The sequence below is a fragment of the Phaseolus vulgaris genome, chromosome 3 (assembly GCF_000499845.2).
Source record: "Phaseolus vulgaris cultivar G19833 chromosome 3, P. vulgaris v2.0, whole genome shotgun sequence".
NCBI classification, from domain to species: Eukaryota; Viridiplantae; Streptophyta; class Magnoliopsida; order Fabales; family Fabaceae; genus Phaseolus; species Phaseolus vulgaris.
Window position 1 is genome coordinate 24,695,505 of NC_023757.2, and position 18,121 is coordinate 24,713,625.

The following is an 18,121-nucleotide window of genomic DNA, read 5'->3' on the forward strand; positions in this document are numbered from 1 at the left end:
TCATAAAAAACAAAGGCATTGGGATTAATACAACAATAAACATTAATTGAATGTTACATAATTCAAGTATCAACCTTCCAATATTCTTAACTTACCCACTACCTAACATATCCACTATTATTTATTCCAAATTACATGAAAATATCATATATGTATTTTCATCCCCATAACTAGACCAAAAAGGAGTCTTAAGGAAATTATAACTCTAATGACACTTGTAATTTTCTATCCCAAAATGAAAAAGGAAGAAAAACAAAACATTTACTCCACTGCTGCCAAAGTTAATTTGTTTTTTGTTTTTTTTTTTGGTTTGCGGGCTTGCAGGCCAGCTCGCCCTGCTGCTGGGCCGCACGGGCCGCGGGTTATGCGGGGCGAGCTAATACGGGTTAGCAGGTTGAAAAGGTGAGCCCACCCCGCATTTTTACCAGCGGGCCGTAGGCCGGTCTGCGCGACCTGCCCCGCTTTGCCATCCCTACTATCAACCAAGTTTTTTGCTACCAAATTTAAAAACTAAATAATTGGTAGTTAAAACCTGGTAGCTAATTAGATACCAATTTAAAAACCATTTAACAATAATAGAAACTAATTTAGAAACTATTTTTTTTTAATTTCTAAAATAATATCTAATTTAGTTATTATAACAACTAATTATTTTTTTTATCCGAAATTAGTTTATATTTCATGTGTTTCTTGTAGTGATATGAATAATTTTTAAAAGTTTACATAAATGGATAAATTCTATTTTAAATTTAACATAAAAATATTTATAATTTTTTAATATTTTAAGATAATTTTATTATTAAATTATATATGTAAATTTTAATTATTTAATGAAATTATAAAAAAATATTTTGAAGCAAAAAGTATTTTTATATGAAAAACAAAATTTAAAAAATAAAAGTTACAACTTCATTACAACTCTTTCTCTCTCTCCTAGTCTCGTAAATCCTGAACCAAAAGGGTTCTTTGCAGTATCTTCTTCCCTAAACCTACCGAGTTCGCCACCCGGAACCGGCAACTAAGTCTGACTCGGTTGTTTCTCACTGAGCAATGCAAGCCGTCTCAAACGCTCGCCGAGTCTCTCGGTTGTTCCTTTCGCCTCATCTCCGAGCCTCTGGAGCTCCTCACTACACCGCGGTCTCTCCTTTCTCAGGTAATTAAGCGAAATGTTTCTTCTAATCGATGTTTGAATCGAACGATTTAACAATACGTAGTTGTTGAATTAGACAGGGCTCGCGCAACACGTTTACCGGCGAGTGACAACTGATCCGATACACTGCTTCTTGTCTAAGGCATTTTGCTCTTCAGGAGTGGATACCGTTGAAGAAGCTCCCTCAGGTTCTTCCTTCGTTTGCTTCGAATAAATTGCTCTTCAGATTTCATTTTTCGATGTATTGTTTATATTATCGAATCTTGAATGCAGGGGATGTGAAGGAATTATACGAGAAAATGCTTGACTCTGTAAAAGTTAAACGATCAATGCCTCCAAATGCTTGGTTGTGGTCAATGATTTCAAATTGCAAACACCAACACGATATTAGACTTCTGTTCGACATTCTGCAGAACCTCCGCATATTTGTTAGCTTCTATTCATTTTTCTTTTCTATCAATTATTGTAATTGTTATTTATGGTGATGGATCTTAATCTAATTTGTAAACAGAGGTTGTCGAATCTTCGAATTCATGACAATTTTAATTGCAATCTCTGTCGTGAAGTTACCAAGGCGTGTGTTCATGCAGGAGCTCTTGATTTTGGTATGTGCAATTTACTGGAGCCTCAACTTTTGTTTTTTCGTTTATGGAACTTTTAAGATATGAGATATTGAGGCAATGTGGCTAAAATGTGTGTACAGGAAAGAAGGCTTTGTGGAAGCATAATGTCTATGGATTGACCCCGAGTATTGCATCTGCTCACTATTTACTGGTATTGTTGGCATATTAATGCTCGAAATTCTTTGATCATGTTTCCGATTTACAGTCGGTAAGTTAATTTCAATTTGCTTCAGCTGTATGCTAAGGACCACAATGATACTAAACTGTTGGTGGAAGTAATGAAACTTCTGAAGAAGAACGATTTACCATTGCAACCAGGGACAGCAGATATAGTTTTCAGGTATATTGAAGTTCTTAAAAAAATTTCTCAATTTTGTTTTTGCGGTGGAGTTGTTAAAATATGAATATGGGTTGTATGAAAGCAATTAGTGCCTATTCACGTGTGAGAGGCCACAAGTCTGAAAATACAGTTGGTTTTTGTATAAATTTCCAACAACAAGAAGGCAGGGTGCATTATAACTAGTATTTGGTACCCAAAACCTTTCTTTGAAGCAAAAAGGGAAGCAAATCAGGACAAGAAGGGAGAACTTAGCTTCTTTTCACACCTATAAAGGTTGTCTTTAGTATTGTGATATGACATTAAAGGATATAACTTATAAGTAAGAAATTTGTATTATCCTCCTTTGAGTTGAACCTTCTTGTTATGATGCTTTCATTCTCGTTTGCATATGCCTCTAACCTGTTACCTGGGTTGATCATTTGCAGCATTTGTTACAATACAGATGACTGGGTGTTGATTAGTAAGTATGCAGAAAGGTTTGTGAAGGCTGGTGTAAAACTACGACAAACCTCATTTGAGACATGGATGCAATTTGCTGCCAAAAGAGGTATGCATGTTTTGAATTTTATTTTTTATTTCATATTTTTCTTGATATCCCAATTTTATGAGTTTTTATTAGCTTTAATTTAATAGCAGTTTGTCAAAGTGGATTCCTTTATTCAACAGTTGTTAGGAAATCTACAAATTTTTGGAGATTTATAAATTGGCTAGTTTCTACTGGTTTTTAATTTTTCTTTCTTAGCTTTCATATTCTCCTATGGTGGCAAAGCTGTTGTTTCTTAGTCCTAAAATATTTGAAAGAAGCCCAAAAGATAGACTACATAGACTAGGTTGTGAATGCTATTTCATCAAATGAGAAATCAATGTTACAAGCTAGCTCTGCCATTAGTATTTTTATTTACGGGAAGGCTGTTGCACTTGAACTGGTGTTGCACAATTTTTCTTCAAATACGCACCCTAGTTAGCACAAGTGGCCTAGTGGGATTTTGGTATTAGAAAATAAAAACTGTTTTTTGTTGTTATTTGGTGGAATAGAAGGCAGGTGCTTTCTTTAACGGGCCTGGAATACACCATAGTTTTAGTCAAATGATTTCAATTCTTCCACTTTTTTTCATAGCTTACATTTTGGTCTGATAATGTTATCTTCTGTAGTTGGAAGTTAGGTTTAGTTATGTAAATGTGGTAGATTGTTTAGTAATAATCAAGGTAGTATTTCAATATAATGATGTTGTCTGTTATTGTGATTGTTTACAGAACCAATATAATCAGACCAATGTATAAGCACCGTAAAGAATATCCATAGTAGATTTGGTCTGCATGATAAACTCTTCTTATTTGAGCTTTGAGCGATGATAGTCAACTGATTATGTTTATATGCTTGGGTCTTCTTGGAGGCATTGGGACTTTTAGAATGGTCCCAAATAGAATATCATCTTCACTGATTTAGCAATCATGCTAAGGAAAAATAGTCCCAAATACAATCATGCAAAGGAAAAATTATTTTCTCTCGACTGTTTTTCAATACTTGTGGGTCCCTTTAATATTAATAACCTCTTCAAGTGCGTAAAGTAGTATTGTGATATTTCAATATATATTGAGCTTTCTAAAATCATTTCTGCTTATACCAATTCAGTCATTTATTTATTTCATTTACTTTGAAGGGGACACCAAATCATTGTGGAAAATAGAAAATTTGAGATCTGATACAATGAAGCAGCACACTTTGGCAACTGGGTTTTCTTGTGCCAAGGTAGCAAATCTATCTACACCATTGTTTATATGCTATACATGAGTTATCGTATCACACAAAATCTCAATGATATATGATCGGTAGATATTGTGCTCTGCAAAAGCATACCATATTGCACAAAGTTTATTTTGTATTTTTGGCATGTTTTGATTTATTAGTCTTAAAATTAGTCTATTTTTAGTCTTAAAATTAGTTAAAAATAGTCTAATCTTGAAATCAGGCTTCATATTTATTTTATATTTTTTGGCATGTTTTGATTTATCTGTGTAAGTCTGTTTATTTATACTTCTACAGGGTCTTCTGTTGGAACGTAAACCCAGTGATGCAGTTGCTGTCATTCAAGTTCTAAATCAGGTATGGACTTTATGTTATTGTATTGTACACGTACCTTTGACATAACTTTCTTTGCCAAAGAGTGAACTAGGAAAAGCCTCTACAATTGGAAATTAGAGAATGGGAGAAAATTGTAAAGATATTTCCCTGAAAACATGGATTGAAGTAAAAATCAGTTCAGACAAGTACATGTATTAAATTGTTCCTAAAATTATAGCTTTTCAGAAAGGAACTTTAGAATCAAATTAGTTCCAATAACATGGAAGTGAAGGAACTATATCCGATTATATTTGATAAATGTTTTTTGTTGCTTGATTTTTGTGTGATATAAGAATTCAATATTGTTGATGATTATTAACTTTATGATTGAATTGAGTAGGTATGATCTGGATGTGAGCCACTAGATTACTGTTCTGACGTTAATCCTTCACAGTTCACCTATGTTCTGTTTGTTTTGATGACGTTGTATTATTGATTAGAATGACTGTTAGCATACTGAATGGACGTTCATATTTGTCTTTGCTTTGTTCTGTATAAAATAAATAATTCTTCCTTCTTTTGACTCACCTATTACTAGACCTTGTCTGATACAAAAAAGTCAGGCATCAAGGGTGAACTTCAGAAGCTTGTATCCGAGTGGCCTTTAGAAGTTATTAAGCACCAAAAAGATGAGGACAGAAAGGTATACCAAAAAGCTATTGTTGACATTTTGGTTCATTTTTGGTGCTATAACTCTTACATTTGTTTTATGCTTTTGTTGGCTTTTCTGACAGGCATTAGCAGCCTCTTTGAAATCTGATATCCCTATCATGGTTAGTGAGTTGCTGAGCATGGGTCTTGAGGCAAATGTAAGTTTGGAAGACCTAAACAGGAAGGAAGGTATTCCACAATAGCATTGAGTTCAGAATTTGATTACATTGTATTTCAGAATGTGCTTATTTGCGGAGTAACTCCTTACGACGATGCTTCCTTAGCCAGGATATAGATAAGGAGTCTGCGATCATAGCTAATGTTGATTACTAAATTAAAATTATTACTTTGCTTCCATTCTTACCATTTCTTATTTTATGTCTCCAAGTACTTAAGTTTTTGGTAGCATACTATGGGATTTAGTCAGTGTTTGAAAACCGAAATTTTCGGAAGATTATGTTGAAACAAAAATAATCTGGCATGTGTACTCTACTGGATGAACGGCAAGCAATTGCTTTGGTTGGCCTCGAACTTGTATTCACATTTCATTTGGTTGATAATTTGGGTTAAATAATTCCTGACGAGAAAGAAAAGAAAATTATATAGGGGTGTATGCAATTGGTTCAAAAGTTTTTTTTTTTGGTAAACAAAGTTGTGATGTTCCAATAAATTTTACAGCATTCAATCCAAATTATTAGAATTTTTTTTGAAAGAAAGTGAAGTCTGCTCATATTTAATTCATATTTTAAAACACTAAAATTATTTTATATTTAAAATCATGCCACTTTTTATGGATTATTTTTTGGTGGTTGAATTTATGTGGATTTTGTATGGTCTTTTATTTATATGTATAAATATTGTTTTTATGAATTAATTTGATCTAAATTTGTAATATTTATTTTTACCGTCATTTGTACTTAACATCAACAATGAGTTCTGTCTTCCAATTTTAAACATTTTTCTATATTTAAGTAATTTTTTGTCTGTTGTTAAAGAGTTTTTGCTTTCTACAACCAACTTTTGAGTTATTCCCATTATTCTTCTGAGTTATTCCTCTTGTTATTCTGTATATATGATTGTTGGGTTATTACTGCTTTCTATTATTATTATTATTATTGTATAGGTTTTTTTTTTCTTTATTATACTTTTTGGTTTATTCAGTTTTAAAATATTATTCTTTAATTATGATTGTAACACGATCTTGAAAATGCAGTTATTAAAAAAATTAATAAAACAACAAACGAGAAAAAAATAGTAATATACTAATATTCATTTACTCGTAAATTACAAACGAAATGCTTACATTTCTTTATAATAATAAGAACAATGAATATAAATAAAAAAAGTAATATAACTATTATTACAGTGAAATATAATTACCATAATATAAAGTAAAATCGTAATAAAATGTATACACAAAAAATAGTTATAGATGTAATTTACTTTCTATTAGTATTATAATTATACAATAAAAATATTTTCCATCTTTCATCTCACTATGGTATGTTTTTTAATCATATAAATAAAAGGTTGGTTAATAAAGATAAAGATACAAAGAATTAAAAAAAAGAATGTTTACACAAAAAAAAGTTAAAAAAACTAATCATCAATTATGAATTACTACGTGGTCCTCTTTTTCTTTAAAAATATTATTATTATTATTATTATCGGAAAAAATTGTTATCCACATTTTTTTTTCATTGTATTTGTATTTATATGTAAGTTTCGAGGACATATAATTTTTTTTAAGTATACATATTAATATATTGCGATCGAAACATCTAATTATAACATATTAATATATACATATGTTTGAAAGAAGAAAATACTAATTACCAAATTTATATTTTACAGTAATAAATAAATACTTATTTAAGTGGGTGACCAAATAGATATTGATATTTATGATATATTTCAACTTTCGTGATATTTAAAAGAAGTTAAATTATTGTTAAAAGATATATTTATTAAATTATTGAGTAAATTTATATTACTTAGATAGAACACGTCATCTATAATTTATTGAGTTGTAAAAAACTACATAAAAAGAAATTAATGTAATGTATTTATGACACATTACTATATATAATTTATAATTGAATAAATAATAACAATCTCATAAATGTAGATATTTTGTTTTGTATGAAGGTTATCATGACAACTACAAAGTCCATGAGATCCTCTTTTATCCTATTAATAGAAGAAGAATGATTAAAATAAATGAATTATTATATACAAAATTTGAATAATATATATATATATATATATATATATATATATATATATTACCTGTTCAATTTTGAAAGAGTAGTTATCTTCTTAGCAAATTTGATAGTTGATTTTATTTGTTGTTATCATGGTGTCCACCCAATTAAATAAATTTGCAAATGATGTTTCATTATTTTACAAATTTAATTTCATACTAAAGATGGTATATTATCAATAAATTGTAATATACATATATTGACAATTACTTGTTTGTTGTTTGTGTAGCCAAATGTCTAAATGTTTTGTATTGATATCTTCATTAAATTGTAAGAACTCATTGTATTTTACTTTATCTTTAATATATAAAAAAGTGTTTATTAAAATTATGTTTAATTAAGTAAAATATTAAGATATACTTATGTTTATGTGACACACATAAATAAAAAGGACAATCCCTTATTTTAACAACACTTCTTTCTTATTTTAACAAAAATTCTCTTTATACAATATTTTGGGTAAAATTTCCATTTTCTTCTTCAAAGTGTCATTCTTTAATAATAATGTTTTGTTGAAGTTGAGAAACACTTCTTGACTATGCAATATATAATTGATCATGACTAAAGACATGATGTGAAAGGTAAATTTCAATATTGAATATCGTTTGTCCCTATGATTTGTTTTTTACCATAATAAAAAAACTTAGTTTCACAATAAATTGTTTTCTAAGAAACATTTATGAAGTCTTTATTATTTATTCAATTTTTATATAAAATTAGGAAGTTTCTTTCAAAGGTAAATTATGTTTTCTAAGTAATATAAATATACTCAATTATTGTTATAATGTAATAAATACACCCATTAACAACAATCTTACTCCCTTTGAAAGATAGGGAAGTTAAAAGACATCCAAAATACCATCTTTATTTAGTCTTCCACTTAAAGAAGAATTTATTAATGCAAAATTATGACATAGCAAATTAGTGTTTTGCTATTTAGAACATGTGTATGTAAATATATGTTATAATTTTTCATGACATTTGTAAATTTATCATATATAACTACTAGGTTGGTTATGTTTTCGATCATAAAATATCAGAAAATTTATGTGTCTTCTCATGTGTCTTCCAAGTCTTACATATAAGTACAAATGCAGATATATACGCAATAGTAACAATAATAATAATTCTTGAAATAAAATATATAATTAAATTTTGAAATAAAATATATAATTAAATTTTGAAAGAAATTTATACAAAAAAAATTGTATGATTTTATTATAGATATTTTTTTTATAATGTAGGTAATTTTTTTATGAATAGTTAAGTTATTTAAATTTTAAAAACAGTTGTTTAAAGGATAATTGTAAGAATTGTGTACGGTTAAAAAGAAAAAAAATCGTTTATTAATATTATAGATTATAACAATTATAATATATAACTAGTAATAATATATACACCCTGTAAGTATTACTTTTGAACTTTCACTATGACAGCTCGTTATGGATAGTTTTTCTTCATCACGAAAAAAGATATAATTAATGAAGATGAACATGGAAACAATAAAAAAGATTAAAAAAAAGTAGACAGAAACACTACGTAAAAAAAAAGTCATCATCGTTATTAATTTCTATAAATATTGTATTATTATATTACTTGTCAGATTTAATGGACTTTGAAAAAAAATATAAACCCTAGCCTTCTTTACTTAATTCTTCAGAAAAAATTAATAATTTTTGTGACACATATGAATATCTGTTTAAATTCTGTTGTAAATTTTGTGTCCACATGTGTCAAAAGCTATTCATAGATAGCTCAAGATAGTATTATAAAATAAAATAAAAATCAACAAAATTACTTTGTAGTCTCTGGAAAAAAAGCACAGTAAATATCAGTATAAATGTTATTGCTTTTTTAATCTAAATTTAAATTTTTTTTATTAATTATGATTGTTATTTTGAAATTTTCTATTCACGTGTGTCAGAAATAATAAATTTAAATTTGTATTCCTCTATTACATATACTTTGTTTTCTTCCACAACATGCTTAAAGTTTTATCTATTTAGAATAATGCATAGTGTAAGATAGATTCTATTTTTAATAATGATCTTGTTTGTATATTGAATAATTAACTGTAATACAGTAATACCAATATTTCACTGAAAACTTAAATCTTAAGTTAATTTAGCAATTTTAAGAACTAAAATTGCAATAACTTTGAAACGCAAAATTTTAGATAACTGTTGTATTTTATCTAATTTTAGTTTTTATTTACACATCACTTTTTTTTTTCTAAAACAGACAATTTTTGTTATCAGTGTTTAGTTGTACACAAAATATTTTCAAATAATAATAAAATCATTCGTATTTAAACTTTTTTTAAATGGATTTATTTTTTGTCATTTCCCATGTAAAAACCTCATAAAACCTACTAGTTGTCCTGAAATGGCAAAAGTTGTTCTGTTTGAAGTCCCAGAACAAATGTTGCGCAGTAAGTGCTTCATTTTGTGCTACAAATTTGTAATGCTGCACAATAGAAGGAAGAAAGATAACACAGAACAAAGCATATTATATGTCTGTGGGTCCATCCCATGATTTGCAATGCTTTGAGACAATAAAACACCTTTCTTCTATATCTAACACCATGATGCCTTTCTTCTTCTTAGGACAAAAGTAACTTGAATTGGTTTCCAATTTCTTCACCAAGAATAAGAAAATAAGAAGTAAAAAACCAATTGAACACAGTGAACCATAGTAATTATTTTGCTGGTGATGTTCATCACAATCACACTAATCATGATCTATATCAGGTTAGCTTCTTCTGTGATATGGTACCAAAATCAAACACCATGTAATCTAACGCAATAGTTTTGATCCTACAAACCCATAATTTCTCTTTTAATATTTTCAACCACACACTTTCCATTATTTTGCACCAAAGCTGTGATTGCCAAAATCAATTTCCCATTATTAACAGACACATTTGCAGCCAAAATATCTGCTTGGTGATTGCAAAACACCTTTAAAATTTGTGTCACCAAACCTGGTCGAGGCACCCATTGAATACCAAAGAATGCAACATTAGCAGAAACAGTAACCATGATTGAACAATTTCTGTTGCTGTTACCACATTCAACCGCGGACTCTTCTACTCCTTTCATAGTCTCCTTCAACTCCTCCAGTCTCTGCTTCTTCTTCTCAAGCTCTTTTATGTACCCAATTGTCTCGTTTATTATCACTTCTCTTGTAGCCTACGATTCCCCCATGACAAAGAAAAGGGTCATTCACAAAACTTAGTAACATTAAAATAAAGGGGTGGAGTTAAAAATATCAAATGTGGACACAATGTGCAAAACCCATGTAACCAAAAGTCTAAAAAAAACCATGAAAGTAATGTGTAGCATTAATTATTGAGAAGACATGAAAATGTTGGATGATGATTGTTGAACCTGAGGTAAGAGACCAGGGACGGAGGTTTGAAGCTGAGTGAACATTTGAGTCATCTTGGACCTTCTTTCACGTTCAATGTTAAGGCTCTGGCAATTGGTCTGACCCATTATTCTCTTAACACGCTTTCTGGAGGTGGTGTTAGCAGTGTTTTCAGCAATGGTTGAAGGGTGAAGAAAAGAAGAAGGTGGGATTTCAGAGAGGGGTGGCATGGTAGAGTGAGTTTCTTCAGTTTCCTTTTCTGTAGTGTCACCTTGCATCTTGCTCAATAATATACTTCCTACTTTATTTAATTATCTCCCTTCTCCCTCACTCATTCCTATAATGTTTTTATACCCACCCCACCACTTTTGTTTTGTATATTCCTCTACTGAAATTGACAAAACAAAAAATGGGGTGGTTTGGGTTAATGATTGGTTTGATTTGAATTGATCTGCTAGGACATTCTTGCAGCAAAGAAAAAAGGCTTTGATTTTATATATTTTCACCCTTATCTAACTTGTAGAGTATTGTTTATAGTCTTTTTCTGTGGCTATTCCGAAGGAATTTTTGTGAATTGAAGTAAAAAATGAGGAAAGTGATAGAATTTGTGTAGAGCTACAGTGTAGTTGGTAACAGAAATGGTAACATTTGATAGGAAAATAGGTAGTGGTAATTGATTAGATTCCCGTGGGCATGTGTGATTGTGACACCTTCCCATATCATGATGATACAGAGTAACCGTATAAGTGGGAAAAAAAGCACAGAGAGAGGCTAAAATAACAGACTTATTGGTGTGCAGAGGTTGGTTGGACCCCACAAAGTGATGAACAATAAAAGTGAAAAGAGAAGAAGATGCTTATTTCTTATATTTTCATTATCCTTTGTTACCTGTTTGGTGTTACCACTTTTGTACCATATATGAACTTCACAAACAGTCATGATTTAGTACTCATTTGCTTCCTCTTTTTTTATTCTCTTCAAATAATGAATTTCAATCATGTTTATGAATGTGATGAATCCATTTTCATGTCCTCAATTGTCCTTAAAAAGTTTGACTTCCTATTCCTTGTTTGTAGTATTGTATGATATGAGAATTTTTTTATTCATGATCTCTCCCTCATTGTCTCTTCCATCAAGCAATTTTAATCATTTGTAAATTATTGTGAGCTTGACACCTAACTTTTCTTAATAACACACTTCTCTGGCCTTAAAGAAGTATTGCACTATTTTTTTCTCTATCGTTTGAGAATTCCTCTAAACATTAAGTAAAAGGAAAATTTTGAACAATCTCAACGAGGTTCAAATTGTAACTTTTTTGAAAGTTGAACTAGAATATTTAACTTCGTTCTTGCTTTGTTTGAAAAAAAAAATATATTTGACTTTTGTTCATAATCATTCCCTTAAAATTGGGATGAATTTGCTTGTTTTTTGTCCTAAAAATGCAATTAATGTGCCCCTTTGAAATTTCTCACTTATACAGTATGGATACTGACTACAATGTAAATACCTCATTATAACACTCCTTGATTTTCTTATTCTATATTTATATCACTTGTTACATTTATATTATTTCTTTCTCTTTCTGTATATAGTCTGAATTCAATTGGGCTTAGTGTGTGACTTCCTATGATCCACTTTGGGCCTGTGAAGTCCATTATGAGTGATCCAGGTCCTCACCCAACCACAAAACCAGGCAAATTCTTCCTACACCTCCATATCTTACCATGCACATTCATATTTTTTTTAAAATTTCAACAATACACTTAAGAGTATGATGAAGAATGGGGTACATTTTTTTTTCATTTTCAAATGATGGTGGTTGTTTGTAAGTGGTAAACTTTTGTGATTGAAATAAGTTGTGTTGTATTTTTATTGGTTGTGATGGTGTTTTCATTTGTTTTTTTATTTTATTTTTCTGGAAGCTACAAAACCCAAAAAAAAATTAGAGATGTCCAAAATTGAGTACAAAATTAAAAAATAAATATTTTCACGGTGGAAGATGTTGAATACAATGAATCTTTTCGTTACCCTTTCACACGCAATCAAATAATGAAATTGTTCTTACAAATGTTGGGACTATAAAAGAATGAAAGTGAATTGTTCTTACAAATGTTGGGACTATAAAAGAATGAAAGTGTTTCAGCTCGAAAGGAGATATAGGATTGAAAAAAGAAATATATAAAAGTGTGGAGGGTGCAACCAAAATTATTTAAAATGTGAAAATATGTTTCATTTAATTTTTTATTTTTTTTAAAGGTTAAAATTGATTTTTTTCATAATTAATATGAAGGAGGAAAGAGAAATGTATGAACATGTAGGAAGAATTTGCTAGAATCATCTAGTGAGATAAGGGTCACAAATTTCAATCTAATCCCAATCTGACATTAATGTTTTCTTTGCGTCTTAATTTAGAGAAATATTTTGCTTAGAAAATAAATATTAATTATTAACATGTTTGAGAAATAAGTTGTATCAAGACATTTTCATGTAGGTATGAAATTGTGCATGTGTAATTAAATCTGAAAAAAGGTAGAACAGTAATTAAAAGAATAAATTTGGAGCAACTAGAACATTAATTGGTTGATAAAAGAAGTGTCTCGTACATAATAGACCAAGGACTCAGGAATTGATATTATTTCCACACTAATAAACTTAATATGTATGTCCTGATAAACATTAATTAAGATAATAAATAACACTTGGTTTAATTATTAACTGAGGAAGTTCTAAGTTCTTGGATGAAGTCTCAGCACAGGAATAATCACAAGCAAGAGGAATGCCAATGATCCAATCAACGACACACCAATTGAAGCAGCCATTTGATCACAAAATTTCTCAAAAACATTGCACACTCTTTTCCAATTGACATGAGAGTTTCCTTTGTAGCCAAGGACACCCACTGCCGCCGCCGCGCCATTGCCGGAAAAGAGCAAAGCCACCATGAATGCGTCCAGAACAGTTATCACTGTCCACAACCCTTTGCTTTTACCTCTGTTTACTAGGGCAAGAACTAGAGACAAAGCTGCGTACGTGCATGCTATTGCATTCGTCACCAGAAAATACCTAGGACACAAAAACATTGTTATAGACATGTGTATAATTGTGTCAATTGTTTTAGAGATACAATTTGTTAATTATTTTTTAATACATATTTATTGATGCTCTTTTTCATATTTAGTTTAACAAAAACTTGTTTAGCATATTTTTGTTGAACTTAATTGATTGCCTGTTCCACCTAGAATTGGTGACATTGAAGAAAAAATAGCCCCACTGCGATTCATTTTTTCAAAATATAATCTTCTTAATTAATATGATACCAACTTGGATTTATTGTTAAAGGTCAACAACAAAGTCAATGATATGGGCCACTGTTAGTAAGCAACCATAAATGGCAGCATTAAAATGGCAGATGGGAAATCTGTCAAGTATCATATATTAAATTAAAGCAAATATTAGCCAAGACTTAAAAAGGTATAATAATTATTTAATGACTTTAATAGATCTCTAATATACTTTACAGATGGTATTTTATTTATTAAGAAGACGTTAAAGAGCACAATTTTTATTTTTCCAATCTTGCATTTCCAACTAATTTTGTTCCTTTGCTTAAAATCCTTTTTGTATCAAGGAGAGCATTAACATTTGGAACTACCATATTAATTGCGAATGAGATTGAAGATGAGAAAACTATAGTTATATTTCAATTGCAAAATAAAGAAGTTGAAAATGAAACACGAACCACTCCTATATACTAAAAAAAAAAAAAAAAAATCATTAAAAAGTTAATTTTTAAAAAATAAAAAATTAATTATTATATTTATTAAATTAAATATTATTTTAAAAACTAAAAAAGTTATTAATATTTAAACTAACAGAAAAACATGAAATAGAAACCAATTTTTTAAAAAAAAATAGTTGCTATAATAACTAAATTAGAAACTATTTTAGAAAAAAAAAATTAGTTTCTATTATTGTTATTTAGTTTCTAAATTTGGTAGCAAAAACATTGGTTGCAAATTAGATACCAATTTATTTTAGAAACCATTTAACCATAATAGAAACTAATTTATAAACCAAAAAATTTTTAATCTCTAAAATGGTATCTAATTTAATCACTATAGCAACTAATTATTTTTTGTCACTAAAAATTAGTTTGTATTTCATGATTTTCTTATAGTGTAATTTTTATTTATAAATAACTTTTAAATTAATATCTAATTAACTATCAAAATTTATAATTTTTTAATCTTTAATCTAATATTTAATTTAGTTAATATAATAATTAATTATTTTTTATCTTTAAAATTAGGTTTTTACTTAATGATTTTTAAGTAGTAATATATTATTTTCTTTCTAAAGTTTACAACTAATTTTTGGCATGTTAAACCCAGAACCTTGGAGATTGACACCTTGAGTTACACACACCATCCTTTGGTAATTCAAAGTGTGTAATACCAGTGATATTTTTAAGATACAAAGTAAGTTCATATTATGAAGAATTACCAAAGGATGGTGTGTGTAATACCAGTGATTGATTTGGCTGGTAATAAGAGTGTGGTAGTAAGTTCATATTTTTAAGTTTACAATATATATATATTCACAATGACCTTTTTAAGATATCTTTCTATTAGTGATATTTTTGAAATAAAATAATCAAACCATTTCACACTTTGAATTACCAAAGGATGGTGTGTGTAATACCAGTGATTGATTTGGCTGGTAATAAGAGTGATACAAAGTAAGTTCATATTATGAAGAATTTAGATAATTAAAAAAATGTTTGTGGGAAGAAGTAGCAACAGTATATGAACAGCAGAAGTAATTTGATTAGTGTGATATAAAGATAGATTGAGCAATTAAAGCATTATAGTGTTTGATATTTGAGAGAGTGAGAAGTTTAGTTGGATGAAGAATATGAAGATATGCATTTGAAGAGTGTTGAAAAGAAAGAAGGTTTAGGATGCTTACAGAACGGCAGACATTTGATGCCACTTAGCAGTAAGAGGAAGATAGAAAGGTGGTAAAGAATCTGAAAGCTGAATAGGAACAACCTTAGTCTGTTTATCTGCAGAAATAACTATAGCAGCCACAAGAGTGAGCATGAAGGCCAAAACCCTCATAACCATATCACAAGCACTCACACCAACACCAACTGCTTTTCCCATTTCTTTCCTCTCTACACCTTCCACCTCATAACTCATTCTCTTCTCACCCTCCATGCTAATTCCTAACAACAATCTCTCTCAATGTGGAATGGGGTGTTCACAAAACCACCACCATACCATTAAATACTCATGTGTGTACACATACTTGACATAAATGACATAAATGACATAAAGGGACATTCTACTTTTCCAAGTAAATAAACTGTGAGGAAGAGTGGGAAATCAAACTTACTTAATTTTCAGGTATTCAAAGATAATATATTTTATTTTTCACAGTTAGGCTGTTCGCAGTTTCGATATTTGTTGGCTCATTAAATTTGGTCGACAACTATTATCTGGACTACATTAAGATATTTTCGAATAGACTTTTCATTTTACAAGTTATTTATTATTAATTGATTTTTATTTTTATTAAAAGAATATAAAATAAATTCTTTAATAAGACGTGTAGGATATGAAAATTCATGATTTTTATTATATTTCAATCAATTAAAAAAATAAAACATTATGGTTGTGAGAACTTAATTTATTTAAAGATAAGTTTTTAAATGAATAAAGAATATAAAGTTTAATTATAAATAGAATATAGATGTTGATTCTCTATTTCACGAATTCTATTTTTTTAAACTTATTTTTTAACTCTTTCAAACGTTTACAGAATAATTAAGATTTAGGGTTTAGATTTAAGAATAGAGTAAGAATTGATAATCTGATTAGGTGATCAAAGTTATGATTCTTGGTCTGACATTTGGTGAATTAATTCTGCTTGGAGTTCTATTGGATTTTTTTGAAATAGTAGGTATGTTACCTCTATGTATGGGAAGTTGATGTTAACATCTAATTAATAACTCGATTGTGTAGATTTTTTTTTTAAATGTGGTAATTGAGTTGGTAGGCATACTTTTACATATTTTGTCTTCTTGCCGGTTGACCAGAACGTGTTTCGTGCGTAACTGTGACTCGCGTATCAAGGACACCTTCGTCTTGGTTCCAGATCTTCACCCTACACCGCCGTGAGTACCTGAAATAGAGAGAACAAAGGGCGTCCTCGTGGTCGTTTGCACTTCGACGATCAAGTCAGTAAGCAGAAAACACCAAGCATCTCCGTATCGGAACACCGTAATTGCGATGTTCTGAAGGCGCGTAACCGTCTTGTAACTAACTTCTCTCTCCAACTCAAATCACTCGTGCGTACAGTGTGTAAGCGTGCAAATGATTAGAGCATGTGTAAAAACGTACCTCACTAAGATTTCAAAAAAGCTTATATACCTTGGGTTTCAGTGCTTACTGCCACGTGGCCTTTCTGACTTAAGCGCAACTCCACGTGGAAGGCCTTACGACGTTGTAACCCAACTTAGGGAAATCCCAGCGTGTAAGTCTTCCTTCCTCGAAGTGCATTCGGTGCAAGGGGTGACTACCTGGGTGCCAACTCATGCGCCCCAACCTCTAGTCACTCGCCCTAGGAGTGTATCAGCCTTCCTCTCGTACCATGCACATGGATTACCCCTGGGCATGGCCCTCTCCCGGGTCGTATTTGTCCCAAGGATTCTCAAGAGGCGGCGTGGGTACTTCACGAGTCAGGTTACTCCCTACTGGTACTGGGGATATGGCCTTGAAGCCACCTTTCTCTTCTCTTTATTACTGCTCTGAGGTACTGGGGCCCGAGGCCTCCTCGCCCGTACCGTGGCCTCTTATCGTGCCGCCCCCTCCACGGTCTTCCCTACCCGTGGGCATCGGGGGTGGCACCATCGGGGCCAAAGCACGCTCTTAGGACAACGAGTCACGCCTTTAAGGTGGGAGATGCTTACACCTAGCGACGCCCACACCTGGCGATGCCCACACCTGGCGACGCCCAAAGCGGTTGACACACTAACTTTCCTCCTTGGAGCCCCTTGGTGGGTCCTACCATATGTTTGACTTTGGTCAACGCCCGAGGACCGGTCGGTACACAAGCCCCCCAGTCTTGAGCTGATAACTGTTTTCAGCGAAAAGACTAAGGCCTCGCCTTACCGTCCACGTGGCGTTCTGATGACGTGACATTCTCTGCGCTGGTGACATGACACTCTCTGCGCTGGTGAAGTGACACTTTAAGTCACGCTTTAATCTCTTGACACGTGGCCCAATCGCACGGCCAGCACTTAACGCCTCTTGCGCTCCTCAAGTTTACGTTAAGTCTTTCAAAAATCGCGCGCTTCAGTTACTATTTCATCACTTTTCCCATTCCTTCATATTGTTCACCTTCTTCTTCGAAACTTTCTCTGCATTCTCTCTTCGCACCCCAACCTTCATCAATCCGATCACTCAAAGGTATGGTTTTTCTTCTTCGATGACTCTTTCTCTCAACATTTTGTACTGATATAACTGCCTGGGTCTGTTTATTTTTCTCGTACTCGCGCTCTTCCTTCTCATTTCTTCGTTCCCCCCTTTTCTGAACTTC

The 18,121-nt window shown here is 31.0% G+C and overlaps 3 protein-coding genes across 3 annotated transcripts; 1 reads left to right on the forward strand and 2 right to left on the reverse strand.

Annotated features, from left to right (window-relative positions):
* The first annotated feature begins 896 nt into the window (after positions 1-896).
* LOC137806919 (uncharacterized) lies at positions 897-5,417 on the forward strand. Its single transcript, XM_068607307.1, has 11 exons — positions 897-1,153; positions 1,231-1,338; positions 1,424-1,578; positions 1,662-1,755; positions 1,854-1,924; positions 2,007-2,113; positions 2,539-2,660; positions 3,775-3,863; positions 4,158-4,217; positions 4,774-4,878; positions 4,970-5,417. Exons 1-11 carry the CDS (start codon positions 1,051-1,053, stop codon positions 5,087-5,089), a joined length of 1,134 nt encoding a protein of 377 aa, XP_068463408.1. The 5' UTR covers positions 897-1,050; the 3' UTR covers positions 5,090-5,417.
* Positions 5,418-9,814: 4,397 nt separating this feature from the next.
* LOC137805837 (basic helix-loop-helix protein A-like) lies at positions 9,815-10,835 on the reverse strand. The gene is made up of 2 exons (XM_068605746.1): positions 10,540-10,835; positions 9,815-10,341 (listed from the first exon to the last, which is right to left on the reverse strand). The coding sequence occupies exons 1-2, from the start codon at positions 10,795-10,797 to the stop codon at positions 9,967-9,969; spliced, it is 633 nt and encodes a 210-aa protein (XP_068461847.1). The 5' UTR covers positions 10,798-10,835; the 3' UTR covers positions 9,815-9,966.
* A 2,238-nt stretch (positions 10,836-13,073) lies between these two features.
* LOC137806920 (CASP-like protein 1E2) lies at positions 13,074-15,887 on the reverse strand. The gene is made up of 2 exons (XM_068607308.1): positions 15,488-15,887; positions 13,074-13,582 (listed from the first exon to the last, which is right to left on the reverse strand). The coding sequence occupies exons 1-2, from the start codon at positions 15,736-15,738 to the stop codon at positions 13,246-13,248; spliced, it is 588 nt and encodes a 195-aa protein (XP_068463409.1). The 5' UTR covers positions 15,739-15,887; the 3' UTR covers positions 13,074-13,245.
* Between the last annotated feature and the right edge of the window lie 2,234 nt (positions 15,888-18,121).